Source organism: Penicillium alfredii, assembly GCF_028826965.1.
Source record: "Penicillium alfredii strain IBT 34128 chromosome Unknown utg000009l_segment0_segment0, whole genome shotgun sequence".
Classification (NCBI taxonomy): Eukaryota; Fungi; Ascomycota; class Eurotiomycetes; order Eurotiales; family Aspergillaceae; genus Penicillium; species Penicillium alfredii.
Genome location: NW_026622706.1, coordinates 2,629,507 through 2,645,008, shown reverse-complemented (window position 1 = coordinate 2,645,008; position 15,502 = coordinate 2,629,507). Strand labels below are relative to the sequence as shown.

At 52.6% G+C, this 15,502-nt stretch overlaps 7 protein-coding genes across 7 annotated transcripts; 3 read left to right on the top strand and 4 right to left on the bottom strand.

The window, feature by feature from the left end:
- Positions 1 to 201: 201 nt before the first annotated feature.
- NUU61_006918 (40S ribosomal protein eS28) lies at positions 202 to 734 on the bottom strand (the record flags this gene model as incomplete). Its single annotated transcript, XM_056657445.1, has 3 exons — positions 202 to 263; positions 427 to 510; positions 674 to 734. The coding sequence occupies 3 exons, from the start codon at positions 732 to 734 to the stop codon at positions 202 to 204; spliced, it is 207 nt and encodes a 68-aa protein (XP_056510245.1).
- Positions 735 to 1,346: 612 nt separating this feature from the next.
- NUU61_006917 (ATP phosphoribosyltransferase) lies at positions 1,347 to 2,493 on the top strand (the record flags this gene model as incomplete). The annotated part of the gene is made up of 3 exons (XM_056657444.1): positions 1,347 to 1,363; positions 1,573 to 2,057; positions 2,120 to 2,493. 3 exons carry the CDS (start codon positions 1,347 to 1,349, stop codon positions 2,491 to 2,493), a joined length of 876 nt encoding a protein of 291 aa, XP_056510244.1.
- Positions 2,494 to 3,097: 604 nt separating this feature from the next.
- Positions 3,098 to 5,875, bottom strand: NUU61_006916 (uncharacterized protein; the record flags this gene model as incomplete). The annotated part of the gene is made up of 1 exon (XM_056657443.1): positions 3,098 to 5,875. The coding sequence occupies one exon, from the start codon at positions 5,873 to 5,875 to the stop codon at positions 3,098 to 3,100; it is 2,778 nt and encodes a 925-aa protein (XP_056510243.1).
- A 1,308-nt stretch (positions 5,876 to 7,183) lies between these two features.
- NUU61_006915 (uncharacterized protein) lies at positions 7,184 to 8,135 on the top strand (the record flags this gene model as incomplete). Its single annotated transcript, XM_056657442.1, has 3 exons — positions 7,184 to 7,666; positions 7,721 to 8,030; positions 8,080 to 8,135. The coding sequence occupies 3 exons, from the start codon at positions 7,184 to 7,186 to the stop codon at positions 8,133 to 8,135; spliced, it is 849 nt and encodes a 282-aa protein (XP_056510242.1).
- A 2,192-nt stretch (positions 8,136 to 10,327) lies between these two features.
- Positions 10,328 to 10,942, bottom strand: dprC (the record flags this gene model as incomplete). The annotated part of the gene is made up of 2 exons (XM_056657441.1): positions 10,328 to 10,471; positions 10,538 to 10,942. The coding sequence occupies 2 exons, from the start codon at positions 10,940 to 10,942 to the stop codon at positions 10,328 to 10,330; spliced, it is 549 nt and encodes a 182-aa protein (XP_056510241.1).
- A 598-nt stretch (positions 10,943 to 11,540) lies between these two features.
- NUU61_006913 (NADP-dependent oxidoreductase) lies at positions 11,541 to 12,661 on the top strand (the record flags this gene model as incomplete). The annotated part of the gene is made up of 2 exons (XM_056657440.1): positions 11,541 to 12,359; positions 12,419 to 12,661. The coding sequence occupies 2 exons, from the start codon at positions 11,541 to 11,543 to the stop codon at positions 12,659 to 12,661; spliced, it is 1,062 nt and encodes a 353-aa protein (XP_056510240.1).
- Positions 12,662 to 12,914: 253 nt separating this feature from the next.
- On the bottom strand, positions 12,915 to 14,338 carry NUU61_006912 (uncharacterized protein; the record flags this gene model as incomplete). The annotated part of the gene is made up of 2 exons (XM_056657439.1): positions 12,915 to 13,043; positions 13,103 to 14,338. 2 exons carry the CDS (start codon positions 14,336 to 14,338, stop codon positions 12,915 to 12,917), a joined length of 1,365 nt encoding a protein of 454 aa, XP_056510239.1.
- Between the last annotated feature and the right edge of the window lie 1,164 nt (positions 14,339 to 15,502).

The window sequence follows — 15,502 nt, the reverse complement described above, 5'->3', positions numbered from 1 at the left end:
GGCGGCGCGGCGGTCGAGGTTTAGATGGGGTTGAAGAAGGGGGGAGGTCAAGGGTAACGGCAGGAAAGGGAAACGCGGGGAACACGAAATTGGCCGAAGAACGATCAAGAAGAAAAGAAAAGCCGGACGTGAGGGATATGCGAGAGACGAAGAGAGACGAAACAAGACATGACGCGAGTGAAATGTCGTTTGGGGCGATTTTTAACGGAGACGGCGGGCCTCACGTTCGGACTCGAGCAGACACAGGATGTCGTCAACCTTGACTGTTGGTTGCGAGAATGAATCAGCGTTGTGGTTCGCGGGGTGAATTGTGGTTATTTTCCAAGTTCCAAAAAATTCATTCCCAGCATTTTTGACCATGAATTTCCTCCATCTTTCATGTTCCACCAAGCTTCCAAAAATTCAAAAGAAATCGAAATCGCATACCTGGGCCCTTGACGTTGCGGATGATGCTGCGCGAGGTGTCGTCCATGAACTCGACGCGGACCTGGGTGACACCACCACGGGATCCTAGAAAGCAACAAAAATCATATATTAGCATTCGCTGCCTTTGAAAATGCCTGTTTCCCATCATAAGACATGTTCCGGCGGTCGATCTGGGGTGCAATGGACACCCCGCGGTGTCTTGTCGAATTGTGGACTTGAGGCACATCGATTCAAGGAAATCACGTACCGGTGCGGCCGAGGACACGGGTCACCTTGACGAGCTTAACGGGCTGCTTGCTGGAATCCATCTTGGAGAGGAGGAGAGGGCGTTGAGCTCGAGGGTGCAGGGAGTTTGGGTGGACTGGAGGAAGAGACGGAGGTGAAGATGATTTTGCCGTGTGTGGGTTCGGCCAAATTACGCGAGGGCTCAGGGTTGTCGACACCTGAGCCGTCGGGCAGCAGATGAGTCAGCAGATCATCACTGACACCTGGGGAACAAGGCATCAACAATTTTTTGCGAATACTGCAATGCGATAACTCAATTGCTTACTAGAGTGCAAGAAATAATTATAGTAAATCTGGTGTAAACCGAAATGGCTGCTATCTTATTGCTCACCACGTGGGTGAGTTCTTGCATCTCCTTTGTTCTTTGGTACTTGCTGGTACCTTGGCCCGCCTGTTGGTCCCGCCGTCATCACTAGTACACCGCAGTAGACTGCCCCTCCAAATTTCTGTTACAAGTGCCCCGCGACTCCGTCACTGGTTTCTCTCCCCAGTCTTGTTGCCCTTCGCATCTCAATTGCTCCCTGGGACACTGCGGGTTTCTTGATTGCAATTGAATTGATTTCAGCGCCGCTCAGTCCGGACGACCGCTCCCGCAAATTCCATTTTCGCAAGTCCCCGCATCGCGTTCTATCGCCATGGATCTCGTCAACCAGTGAGTCAATCCCTTTAAGAAAGCTATAGGGGAGTTTCTGAAGTCCAATTACCACCAGCCTCGAAGGACGCCTCCTTTTCGCCGTCCCCAAGAGCAAGTCTCCCGCCCTACTACCGTGACTCATACCCATTGAAGCACAAAAGAAACCTGCGGTTTATAGCAAAGAAACACCCAATACTGACGGCGCAATCCCTCTCTATAGAAGGAAGGCTCCAACAAGCAACCCTCGACCTCCTGTCCGGCTGCGACGTCCAGTTCCGACGCGAAACACGCCTCGATATCGCGCTGGTCAAGAACCTGCCTATCGCGCTCATCTTCCTGCCAGCGGCTGACATCCCAACCTTTGTGGGCGAAGGCCGTGTCGACATTGGTATTACTGGCCGCGACCAGGTCGCCGAACATGACGCCACGCTGCCGCGCGGCGAGGTTTCTGGTGTCGAAGAGATCCTCGACCTTGGGTTCGGCGGCTGCAAGCTGCAGGTGCAGGTTCCCGAGAAGGGCGACATTTCTGAGTCGAAGCAGCTGATTGGCCGCAACGTGGTGACTAGCTTCACTGCGCTGTCTGAGGCGTTCTTCGGCAAGCTTGAGGGCGTTGGTGCGGACCAGAAACCCAGCACGAAGCTCAAGTATGTTGGTGGCAGTGTCGAGGCCGCGTGCGCTCTGGGCGTTGCGGATGGCATTGTGGACCTTGTCGGTATGTACACTGTTTCTGGTTGAGCGTGTGTATTTTTGGTTTTGACATTCTATTCTTCTTAGAATCCGGCGAGACCATGAAGGCCGCCGGCCTGAAAGCCATCGACACCGTCGTCGAAAGCACTGCCGTGCTGGTCAAATCGCGCAACTCGCGCAGCGACCTCCTGAACCTGCTCACCTCGCGCATCCGCGGTGTCATCACCGCCCAAAGGTTCGTCCTGTGCCAATACAACATCCCGCGCGCCGAGCTCTCGACCGCATCGAAGATCACCCCGGGAAAGCGCGCGCCCACCATCACCGCACTGGAGGAGGAGAACTGGGTGGCGGTGAGCTCGATGGTGGAGAAGAAGCGGATTGCCACGGTGATGGACGAGCTGAGCAAGGTTGGCGCGACGGATATCTTGGTTCTGAACATTGCCAACTCGCGAACGGACTGAATGATTTAATGGGATTTGGAATTTTGTTTGGTTTTTTTTTTTTCTCTCTGCATTTTCTTTTCTCGGCTTCTTTTGGTGGTGCCTCGTATCTCACATCTATATATATACCGTTTTGATCGTTTGCCTGGGGTTCTTCATTTTCGGGGATGTACTTTATCCCTCTTATTGTATCGATAAAATTGATTGGAAACATAGAAGCAAGACAGCATGGCCTGTCAAATGTAGATTGCGAATACTTCCACAGCAATAAACCAGTTGGGGTTGATTTGATAGTGAGAAGAAGTGTGAAAATACTTAACGGACTCGAGAAAGTACTCAGCCTTAACAGATATGAAGGTTTGTACTTTGTAAAGCTGGCTTCAGCAGCCATGCCAAGAAGATGTATATAGATTGCTCTGTACAAAATCTGCTCTATCTCTGCTTTTATCAATACGAAATACACCAACGCAGGGAATATAGTACAAAGGACAAGACCAGGCAGCATCAACACCCACCAACCCAACCGATGCAAAAGACACGAACGAAAAGTCATGACACATGATGGTGGTATCATCCAAAAAAAAAGAAATCATCATATAAGCCAAGCATATGCAAAAAAGAAGGTTCACAACTGAACCTGACTCCCCAATCCCACACCCTCTTTGCGGCCACGGACCACCGCCCTCAGACACTGGCCAACACCCTCGAGATCACCCAGCAAGCCCACATGGCCGCGGTCACTCTTGACCAGCCCGTCCTTGATAATCCGATACCCCGGCGGGAGCATCGCAGCCGAGGCCAGACACACGCCATCGCCCGCCGCAAAGGCCAGGTCGTCATAGGCATCCTGTTGCTTGATGGCCTCGCGCGAGGCGACGCGGGCGCCGTAGACGGTGGGCACGGTTTTACCGTACAGCACGGCGGCGGGTGGGTAGCGGTCTTCGGCTTGGTGGGACGGGCGGAACGCCAGGTTGGACTTGAAGCGCTTGGTTTCTGTGAGGGTGCGCTGCAGATACTCGATGGCGGCGGGTCGCGGGATCGTTGTCGTCGTGGAAATCTTGTTGGTTGCGGCGAGGCCACCCCGCGGGTTCGCGGTTGGGCCGACCAGCCCGTCGACCGGTGGCACGAGGCCGGGCCCGACCTTTTCGGAGCTGATGGCGCTGATAGTGTTGTGGTGTGGCGGGTTACGGGCGCAGAGCTCTTCGTCATCTGTTGTGGCGAGCCCGGTGTCGGAGGTCTGGTGCAGGTCTTGGAAGCTCAGGTCGTCTGCCTGGGGTGGTAGTGAGAGCCGCTTTCCGATCAATGGGATGTCCTTGAGGCCTTTTCCCATCGTGGCGGGTGGTAGGGCTGGGGCGATGCAAGGGGAGAGGCGGTACTCGTCCCAGGTACGTCCATCGAAGAAGTCAACGCGATACTCCTCTTTAGACTGCTTGTCGATGAAACAGTGGCCATCCTCGGGGAGGAGGGCAAAGCTGGTGCGGAAGCTGAAGTTCACTTGCGCCGTCAGCACGCGCGAACTAAGCAGGACTTCATCTCCGTTGCGCAGTGGGCCGAGGATGTTGACGCAGTGTTGGGGTACGCCCGCATACACGACACCAGCAAAAAGATCTGGCCGCTGATTTACCGCATGCCGGGTGATGAGACCGCCTAGGCTATGGGCAATGACAGTGGCACCGCGCCGATGTGCCAGAGCGCCGTCGGCTGGTATCTGGTTACATGGCAAGCCCTCGAGGAAGGCAATGAGCTTGCGAGACAGCAGCTCCGGGCTCAGCCGCCAGTCATACCCGTAATCCCAAACACGCAGGTCTCCGCGCACAGCATTGTCGCACTTGCGGAGCCGCTTCATCAGTCGCCGACACACATCCACGGGGCCGACATGGGAGAGCACGCCCGACGGGATGATGCTCTCCTCCATGCGTTCCTCATCCTCGGGCGTCAATCCAACCTCCAAATCCACCTTCCGAAGATTCAGTCCAACCTTCATGGGTACCCACAGCTGGCGCTGCGGTGGCTTTGCAGACCGCAATATAGAGCCGCGATAACCCCCCAGAACCACAACATCGCCTGTCAAGTCCGACATGGCTTCTTCCAGAATCGGATGCGTTGAGTTCGGATTGTTTCGCGGCGGCAGAGGCAGCGTTGCCGCCCGATGAGACGATGGACCGTTGACATTAGTAGTAGTAGTAGCAGCTGATGTAGTGCTTCCATGCTCCTGCAAGAATGGGAGGGAGGGCCAATCGGTGCGAATGTCCTGTAGATGTAGTGAAGGCATGCTGAGTAGCCGGCTACTTGAATCTTGTAGACTATCCTTGATCGCCTTGAACCGGCTGTTGACCTGCGAGTGTACATTCTCATACAACGGGCGCTGCTCTAGGGACGATGCCGTGGACGAGGCACGCAGATAAAGCGATTGATCCGATGACGACCTGCGCAGAGACGGGGGTCGACCTGGCATTACAGCGCTTGGTCGTCGTGCATAAGAATGTTTGGCAGCGGAGGTCCTATCTACGGACCGCAGTTCGGAAATAGGGTGAGCATCGTCCCCTTCTTCATCATCGTGGCTTATCTCCTTGGGAGCTCGCGTTGACTGTTGCCGATCTAACGATGAGGTCCTTGCCTGAAGACCTGGGTTCTGCTTTCCGAGGTTAGCCACCGTCTGACTGCGGGCCCGGTTCTGCGCATTCCCGGATCGGAACGACAGCGACGGCCGTTTCGTCAGCGATCCCAGGTCGGGGAGGAATTTCTTCAGTTCGCCCGACCAAGCGCGCGGCCGGCGTGGCAGAGAGTTCTTGAGGAGAGACCGTGTGAAGCTCGATCGCTGGCTGACCGAAACGGCATCTTTGATGTCGGGCGGCGTGCTCGGGCGCTTCTCGACGGATGAGGTACGGCGTTCCGGGCGCACAGGCGGGTAGGTGGTAGACGCCTTCCGCGCCGTTGCGCCCGGCAGCTGGCCCTCCTCATCCCCAGGCTTTTTCTCGGATTCCTTCTCCACTGACTCGGGCTCGGCGGTGATGTGGGACAAAAACAAGCCATCTTCGTCGACGACATCCGGCACAGCGGTAAAATAGCTGCCATTGCTCTCGAGGACTCGGTTTTTCTCTTCGGCCGGGGTCGCGCGAGCCTTCATGCGGCTCTGTTCGCGGCCAATGCTCACGCCGACGACATCGCTGGCGTCGTCCTCGTCCGCCAGCTCGGTCGCGGGCGGGAGCGGGTCGTCGCTGTCGGAGCTGGAGAAGGACGAGTAGTGCGAAGGGGACTCGGAGGCGACGGCATTGGAGGACGAGGCGGACGAATACGACGTCTGCTGCTTCTGTTGGGACGATAGCGTCGAGGAACCCGCCCGCGCCCGCGCCCGCGGCGCCAGACCCCGACGACCAGGTTGGTCGGCGGAGCTGGAAGCCATTGTGAGTTGTACCTGGGGCGAATAATCAAAGATAACCTCAGACTTCGTCAGGACATGGGGGTGGAACAATGTGCGACTGTGCCCCAGAAACTTGGCTCATGCACCTATGATGCAATGCGGCGGGACGTACAGAGCTTCGAGAGGTCTGGGGGGGGCGATTTAGACCACGTGGAATGTATATATATACCTTGCAAGATACTCGAATATAGGCTGAACAAGAAAGCAAGAAGTCAAGGTATGAAGAATTAGGGACAAGTGACAAGTAATTTTGGGGGGATTTTTTTTTCCCATCAGTTTTTGGCCAGAAATTCCAGGACTTCCCGGCCACTCTTAACCCGCAAACAGCGGGTTCCACCGCACAGCCTCTTCGGCCCCAAAGATCGCGATGGTCAACATGTGAGATCGTCGACCAGGCTTCAAGTTTTCTGTTTTCCTATGTCGAACATGATCGGCGCACATCGTGTGGTTGAGCCCGGGAGATCGCCCTGGTTTCCAAAATTGATTGATAGTGGATTCAAGCAGGCTGTGTGATGAAGTGTTACTTCGCCCTGGAAGTACATATACGATGTCATTATTCACATATTACATCAATCACATCAATTGGGCAAATTTCCACTCTGCTTTTCACTAGACAGGGGGCCTTGGTGTTGGTGATCTGCGACCCTGATAAGTGGTGCCTAAGGCATTCATATAGTTATCCAGACCTCGGGCAAAATATAAACCGAGCTACGGTAGATCATGACCCGAAGTGGTATTCAATGTCAGAATGTCTTGTAGATTCTATATTCTGCTTCTAGCTGTTTGATCTCGTGCGCTTTGGACCAGCCATTTTCACAGCCAGTCACAGCAGAGGTCTAGGTGTAGGGGGGACCTGGGATATCTATTTGATTGTAGAGACCCAAACGTCCCTTTCCAACAGGCTTGAAAACGGGGCGACCACCTTCGAAACATCTGTAACCAAGTGCTGTGTACACAGATCCTTGTTGTGCACTCAAGTCCACTATTCCCCTAGTCTCTTGTGCACCCATCTCCCCTCTCTCCTCTGCCCCCAGCCAGAGTACACCTGGAGGCAGTTCTCACTTTCAGTTGGGACAAGAGCATCTTATCGCCTTGTTTGAACTTCGTGCCTCGCCTTAGGGGGGTGCAGTACTCTTCCAAGGTTGGAACCTTGGAATAGTTACCCCGAAGCGGCTTTGTCATCAGCCATCCATCCATCCATGGATGGATGGATGGATGGATGACTTCAACATCCGCCCAGCCTCCATTTCATCTCTTTTTCCTTTTCAACAAGACGGCAGTGCTGCCATCATGTCGACTCCTCGCAACGAGATCTTCAATCCCGTCGTCCCTGGTTTGCCTTCTAAGGGCGCGGTGGTGCGTCTCTGCAGGAAAAGGGGCCGCGAGTCCAGTACCGTCACCTATTCCACTCGTGGAAATACCTTCTCGATCAAAGATAGACACACTAGTATGGAGGAAGCCCACGCACAGGTCTTTTTCCATCGGGAGATTCAGAAAAGAACCAACTCCCCCATCCGGATTCCTGAGGTCTACCGCGCTTTTCAAGAGGATGGCATAACCTACATCGTCATGGAGCATATTAACATCGACTTCGAAAGAACTGCTTCAGATGAACAGAGAGCACAAGCCATTTCTGAGTTGATTAGTATCCCACCACCCCCAGGGGTCTTTGGGAGCTTGAGTGGTGGGCCTTGGAGACATTATTTCTTCCGAGACGCCGAGCCACCAGTTTTGTTTTCTTCTGCTGCCGAAATCGAAGGCTATCTTAATAGAGTATGTGCTCTATACTTCAATCTAAGGATATTGGTCCGGCTAACACATATTTAGTGCCTAGCATGGTTTAACACCGTCACGAAGAGACAAGATAGAGTGGATTTCAGCAGTGAACCGCTTCTATGCTACTATGCAAATATACACCCAAGCAACTTTCCTGTCGACAAGCATGGTCAGCTCTGGGTAGTTGACTTTGATCAAGCCGGGGTTCTCCCTTCAAGCTTCATGGATTATGCAATCGTGGCATATCCTAGAAACCGTCTGCCAATCCCTATTAGGAAGACGATCCCTCTACCGGAGACATCAAACCTGGGAGCCCTATTGCGGGTCGGCTATGTGACCAGAAATATTACGAATGACTGGCGTATGCCCGCTGCTTTCTTTCTCTATTCTCTTGCTTACACTGTGTATAGATATTCCCCCAAAGGTATCAACAGAGGCTGATACCGAGTCCCCGTCAACCAGCTGATACATTGCACACTTGTGAATGCACTATTACGGCCATTGAACAAGCGACCTCATCGGTTGTCTAAAGTATGTGGTTGATGAGAGAGCGGACGACTCAGTTAGATGGGAATACTGGCTGGCGATCATTGAATACTCGCACTCCGAGCCAGTGCCAGAAGTTTTTGCAATAGTCAATTGAGATCTTTAGGATTGTTTAGCTATTAAAGAGGTAGAAGGTAGGAGAAAGTACAAAAGAGCTTTGAAATCTAGGCTGACTATGGGTGGCCTGCCTAATGAGGCCTCCTTCCTAATTAAGTAATTGTTTGCTATGGCTCCCTTATGTTTTTGAAAAACTCCCTCCAGTCACGAATCAGGGACTAGTAGCCTAGCGGAAATGGTGCACCACCATCCCCCAAAGGGGGAACCTGTACACCAAGTTCACGCAGGCCGAGGGTCCCTGGTTCAAACCCAAGAGGGGGGCGGTTTAGAGGCACTGAGCTTCATAGGGGCCCCTCCCCTTTTTGTTTTTCGTATCTTTATCTTATTTTATTTTAATTCTATTTTTCTCTCCTCCCTGCCTTTTTCTTTTTACGAGTATATTCAACATCACTGTCAGTTTGTATCCGTAGCTGTTGACAAGGAAGAGCTACACAACTATATCTATCAACTTGATAACCCCAGATTTAAGTGATCTCGCTAAGTATCAGCAGTGTATAGTAAATCTCTCTGAAATAATGTACAGCATCAAAGCTACCTTCATCACCGTGCTCCCTCAAATCTCATCTGACATCCGAGGCGGGTTCCTCGATGGCATTTGTACTTTGTCATACCGGTTCTAGTAGTGCCCGATCCCACAAGTCATACGAGATCAACGCCAAGGACGACTAAAACACTATAGCGATGGCCGCCAGGGTACGAGTCATTGTCACAGAAAGGATTGCGCCCGAGCACGGGCGCCGTTAAAGCAAGGCTGCTTAAACTACTATTGCCCGGTAGACTTTTGGGAGGAAGATTGGGGAAGCTGTCAATATCCCCGGAATATTCAAAGCCCCATATTCTCCATATGGAGTCTCATTTTCAACCTCCATTTTCTTCTCTCAATATTTCTTTCTTTGCATACATTGGATTATCAGCATCATGGCCATTCTGCGCTATTTTGACTGGTCGTCTTGATGGGCCGTTATTGGTCAGGGCATTGCTTTTGAAAAGGATTTCCCATCTACGCACGAAGTTGTTGGTTTTCGGACTGTCTCAAAAGTGAGTTTACTCCCCTTTCGTTTTTACCTCTTTGCTCTGGGGTTGTTCACTGATTGTTGGTTTTGTGGGATCTAGGAACTAGCCGATATATACGACAATCATGGCCTGACATATCAGTCTGGCTATGGCGTAGGCCAACTTGGCCAAGGAGTATATCTCACGCCCGGAGTGGGCCAATATCAGATTCGTGACGACCCGCCTTGGTTTGTGAACTCCCTCCACATAAATTCTTTTTTATGGGTAAGGATGGAGCTGGCTGACATCTTGTGGGAATCAAAGGTACTGTGCCGTTGCAGCCAATTCCGCCAAATTCTAAGATATTGCCGAAGTTTGGGTTCAGGGACGATGGAACACCGGCGGCTGTGATGGGCGACGTGGAGATGGCAACGTGGATCTGTGGTCGACGGGGATCAGGAACAAAGATGAGTTTATAGAGAAATATTTCTCTTCATTGGATGTGGATGGGAACACGAAGAACAGTGTTCGCATGCCATGGACCCTCTTGCCGTACGAGGGTGATGACAATGTCATCCAATTCGTTCTCACCCCTGCTATGGTGAATGATAACGAGGGCGGGTTGGATATGAAGCGGAGATTCGGTACTGTAGATTAGCATCGTTGGACCAAAATCTATGGAAAAGCGAGGATTGATGAGCTGGGTTACGCTTTGTGTTGGGGTATAGTTACATCTCCTGGGGAGAACTTCTGATGCCGGTGTTTTTAGGGCTGGGCCCATCTTTCTGTATCTGGACATTATAAAAGCCTGTGGTCTAGTTGGTCTATATTGATTTCCTACCAATGGACCTATTGATTCTGAATCCTAGTGGATGTTTTTTTTACAATCGTAAAAGGTGTTCAAAATGCATCAAGTTAACAGCATATCAAATTATCCCCAAGTCCACAGATGCTATCATAATATCACACGTTCCTCGTAATCCTACTCGTACAACAATCTTATTACCGACCCGATGAAAACTGCCCCGTCTGTATCTCCTGCTCACCCTTACGCGCAATCTCCTGGTTGCGCTCCGCGCCCTCGTTAGACCCAAATGCCCGATCCACTGCAGCATTCAGCGCCCCACGCAGCGATTCACCCGCGCCCTACAATAATCAGCACCATCCTGGCCATTTTGCTTTACATATTGGCAAAAGAAGTCTACCACTTACGTGGATCCCAGCCGCAGCACCCTTTGCTCCGCGCCCAACATCCTCGCTCGCCTGAGAGGCCCGCGACCCGAGCCCCGAGACTTTGTCACCCTTTGTTTCGCCTTGTGCCTGGTCCTCCATCTTCGCTCGCTGTGCCGTGCTCGGCGCATGCTGGATGCGATCATCCTGCCTCGCGGTGAGGTCATAGCTGTTTGATGGCGAGGCTGGTTCGTGGTGGTGGTGATGTGGCCCGCCTGCGGACGAGGTCGAGTATCCTGCACCTGTTGCAGAGTTGTACCCCGTCGATGTGGGATCGTACTGCGCTCGCGTATCTTGCACCCCGGTGGGTGCGCCGGGTGCCCCGGTTGAGGAGCCGTGGGCGATGCCGACGCCGGTGGTGTCGGTTGGTTTGGGGTAGTTGCTCATTGTAATGGATATTATTTTGATAAGGAAGTACGTGGTATTATTGTTGGTTATTGTTGGAATTGAATATACTTAAAAAAGTGTAGACATATTCCCGACTATATATACTTCCACTCTCGATGGCAAGCTACGGATGACGTCAGGCTGAACACATAGCTTATACTCCAGATTTTAGTGATGGCCAATGAGCTTGCGCCTTAAAATTGCTATCTAGCCTCGATTATCTCATCGATGCTATGTACTTTGTTGCTACTGAGCATGCCTTCGTGAGTTGGGAACGGAGTTTTAACAGTATAACCGGCCCATCATTCGATAGCTGGGAGTGTATTTCACAAAAGATGGAGTTATTTAAAAAGAAAGAAATACATCGAAGTTTCATAATTGGGGATAAGTGTATAAGCTCGATATACATCCAAGTCGTTGTGCCGAGGTCCAACCTGTCGCCCAGGAGCAATTTTCCTAATTGGGGGCGTCTCCGATCCCTCCAACTTGCAGGACTCTCAGCCTTTTCTCGGTTGCTTCGGCTGTCTTCCTTTTCTTTTCTTCTTTTCTTTTTCAAACACTCTCTGTTGTTTTGTGCATAGGCTTATTAACATTCACCATGTCTAACAAACAAATCATCTACAACACCCCGCCGACGTCGTCCATCGACCCGTCGCTGAGCTCGGGCACCTTTCGACTCCACACTGTGCCGCGGCCCGAGCAGGTCCCCGCCGACAAAGTCCTGGTGCGCGTGCATTATCTCTCACTGGACCCGGCGATGCGACAATGGCTAACAGCCAAGCGATCATATATTGCGCCCGTTGAGCGCGGCGCCGTCATGCGCGGACAGAGCATCGCACAGGTCGTCGCAGTGGGCAGCGATCTAAGCTCGCAATACCAGCTTGGCGACTGGGTGGTGGCATACTCGGGTTGGCAGGAGTATGCGGTGGTGGGCGCGCGCGAAGCCGAGAAAGTGGCCGTGCCGCCGGGCGGCCGCCCCACCGACGCGATGTCGGTGCTCGGCGTGACGGGGCTGACGGCGTACTTTGGGATGCTGGAGGTTGGACAGCCGCGGCCCGGCGATACCGTGGTGGTGTCTGGTGCGGCGGGCGCCACGGGCATGGTGGCGGGCCAGATCGCGCGCATCCAGGGCGCCAAGCGTGTGGTTGGTCTAGCGGGGAGTAAAGATAAGTGCGAGTTCCTGGTGCGCGAACTGGGTTTCGACGCCGCGGTCAACTACAAGGAGCCGGACTGGCGCAAGCAGCTTAAGGAAGCTACGCCCGAGTACATTGATGTCTTCTTTGACAATGTTGGCGGCGAGATCCTCGATGCTTGTCTGGCCCGCGCCGCCCGTGACGCACGCTTTGCTATCTGTGGCGCCATCAGCCAGTATAATGCCGCGAAGCCCCAGGGCCCTGCTAGTTTTATGTTTGTGATTGTGAGTCTGCCACAGCATTGTCGCCTTTATGGGTATTCGTAGCTAATGATCCGCCGCAGTCGCAACGAGTTACCATGAAAGGCTTCATCGTCTTCGACTACGCTAAGAAGTACCCGGCCGCACTGAAGGAGCTGGCCTCCTGGTTGGCGCAGGGCAAGATCAAGCGCAAGGAGCATATTGTGCCGGGTGGTTTGGAAGCGGCACCGCAAGCCCTTGTCGATCTTTATCAAGGTGCCAACACGGGCAAAATGATGGTCGAGGTGGCTCCAGTGGGTGAGGCGCAGACGAAAGCCAAGCTGTAAAGAAAACTACATATATTCCGGGAGTTCTACTGGCTTTATATATCCATGGACCAGGCTAAGGCCCAATGCTATCTGTGACGACCATCTGTAGCAATTGGGTGCCGCCTTGTGTGTTTACAGCATATCGATATGAGGCAAGACCAACCCCAAAATCAAAGAAGCTGAAGATGATCCCTTCAGAGCTATTCAACCTGAAAGGTTTATACACTTAAGACTAAGCTATTCGATCATATTGCTCAGGAAGAGCATCGAATCAGTCCCCTTTCTCTCCCGCTTCACAAACCACGACACTCTTGATCCACTCCGAGCACAGCATATCGGCTGCTGTAATACGTTTCTGGGGGTTGGGATGTAGCATCGCATAGATGGCGTTACGCCGTCTCTAAGCAGCGATTTTAGTAAAAAGCTGGAAAATAGACAGGGGGCACAATAAACACATACTCTTCCGAGTGCCTCAATAAGCGGATACCCATCCTCTCCACCCCGGCAGCGGAGATACTCTAGATACCGTCCGTCTTCATGGTACGGCTGGGCACTACGCCAAAGGAGACGGCCCGTGATGAGGGCCATGTATATTGTGCCAGTGGCCCAAACGTCCGCAGGACGAGGATCATTGTCTTTTTCCTTGTCATCATTTCCATGCTCTAAGTCGCAATGAGAGGTAGAATGAGGTTGGCGGTGGAACCATTCTGGTGGACGGTACGAGAGGCTCAGGCCGGGATATGACGCAGTCGATGGGCTTTTGGTCGGTACGGAGTTGCGAGGTGATGTGGACTGCGGATGGGGGGATGGAAGGAAAGAAGACCACGGCAACGAGAGAGGCCATGGACCCAAGGAGGGTGGCTTTGGCTGTTGAAGACGGGACATATGTTCATCTGCCTCAGACGATACGACACACTTCTCCCAGAGTCGCCGGATGTGTCCGTCTCCAAACCCAGCGAGTTTGACCGCACCGTGAGCGGTGATCAGAACGGACTCCAGGCGAATATCGCGGTGTGCAGTATCATGTTCATGCAAGAAATCGAGAGCCCGCAGGATCTGTGTGACCAGACAGTCGGCTTCAACGGTTGGAAGCGGACCGGTGCGAGTGAGCAGAGCGCGTAGATCGCCACCGGCACAGTAGGGCATGACCACACAGAGCTCTGAACGTTCATTGTAGAGGAGATCGAGGATTGGGAGAATATTGGGGTGGTATGGATGTGCTTCGGCCAAGGAGTGAGAGGATATTGTATGGGCGGTTGACGTGGGAGCCGAGTTGAGGATAGAATGCCGGTATACCTTGATTGCGAGCAGTTGCCGTGACTTCGAACCCGAGAGGGGAGCTTTGTGCTCGTGGAGACGGATTGTGCTGTCGTTCCCATAGTGAATAATTTCACGGCAACGGCCATATTTGTCTGTGAAGGAGAATTCCAGCTCGAATAGCTGTGTCTGGCTGCTGGATGCTATTGCGGATGTCTCCGATCGCATCAAGGGTTGGCGATCCGTCGAGACGGACGCCAAGCTAGGTGAATCTTCATGTTTAAAGATGGACCTGCGGCGCTTCAGGAGGCTATGGGATGTGCTCAGCTCTTCGAAAAGTGAGCCTGTTTGGCATAGATGGTGATGGTGATCCGCAACTTGGTCAAGGTGGTGCACAGCAACGGCTGTCCAGTTATTCGGGGGCTGTGCGGTCTTCATGGACATCTAAATGGAAGGAGAAATACTTTCAATAGACAAGAACAGATTTTGGCAGCAGCCGAGCAGTGTATTTTGGCGTCAGGCCATCGAGTCTTCTTTTATAGATCTGGCCACTTGCGGTGAGTCCCCCTCATTGTTTTGGGCACTTCTTTTCCCAGTTTCGAGAACGGGGAAAGGGAAAAGGGAGTACAGTGGCATAGTAACATGTCGAATACTTGCATCACTATCTCCACTCAGCCGTGGTTGATTGTGACTAAAACAAATATCCTCCCGGCGGTTCTGGGGCCATTTGGACCTGCCGCCATTGGGTGCGGCAAACCGCTCACGATGATCCTTTTTCCCCCTAATCGAATGACCTGGTGACTGAGCGATTTCCTGGTAGTCTGATCGAAACTATTCTAAATCTCACGCAGAGCAGAATTTTCAACCCCGGTGTGTTGGGGTGGGAGATGTCAGAGGCTCGTCGCCTGCAAAAAACCGATCTGTGGCGAGGAAAAATCCCGCACGGCAACCATCGAATTGTCGGCTCACACCACACACACACTTTTGGTGTGGCTGTGACAGAAACAGCGGAAGATGCGCCATTTTCGCTGTTATTTTCTGCTCTGGCGGTTGGTTTTCCAAAGAACTCATCGGCGTGAACCACGGGATGAGCTCGACGAAGTTAGGGCTGGATCGAAAGCAGACCGGGTTATGTATTGTCAGATGTCAGCCACCTCACATTATGATTGGCCCAAAGAGCTTTGGGAAGAGCTTTGAGAATGAAATATTACCGTATGGATGATACTATATGGAGTCTTGCCTTGACTTGCTTCCAGCTGTGGCAGCTATCATGAATGAGCTATTTCTTTGCGGGCATCGGGTACCTGTCCTTAGTATGGCAGACCGTCAGTTCTTCAGGTACTCCAGGTACCTCTGGAGATAATGTAATCTGACCTCGATCCTTCTCTTCTCCTTTCCATCCTCCACTCCATCCGCACGGACTGTCGCACCAGAGGCTCCCTGGCCCCTCGCTAGAGCTGTCGCGTGGCTCTCGTGCATCGGAGCATTTTTGCTAATATTACCCTTCTCCCATTCTCCCGGGGCGACGTCTCGCCTTCCCAACCATCTCGAGGCATCAGTCAGTGTCAGCTCGATCTGGTCTAGTTGACAGCTGCCTTCAGA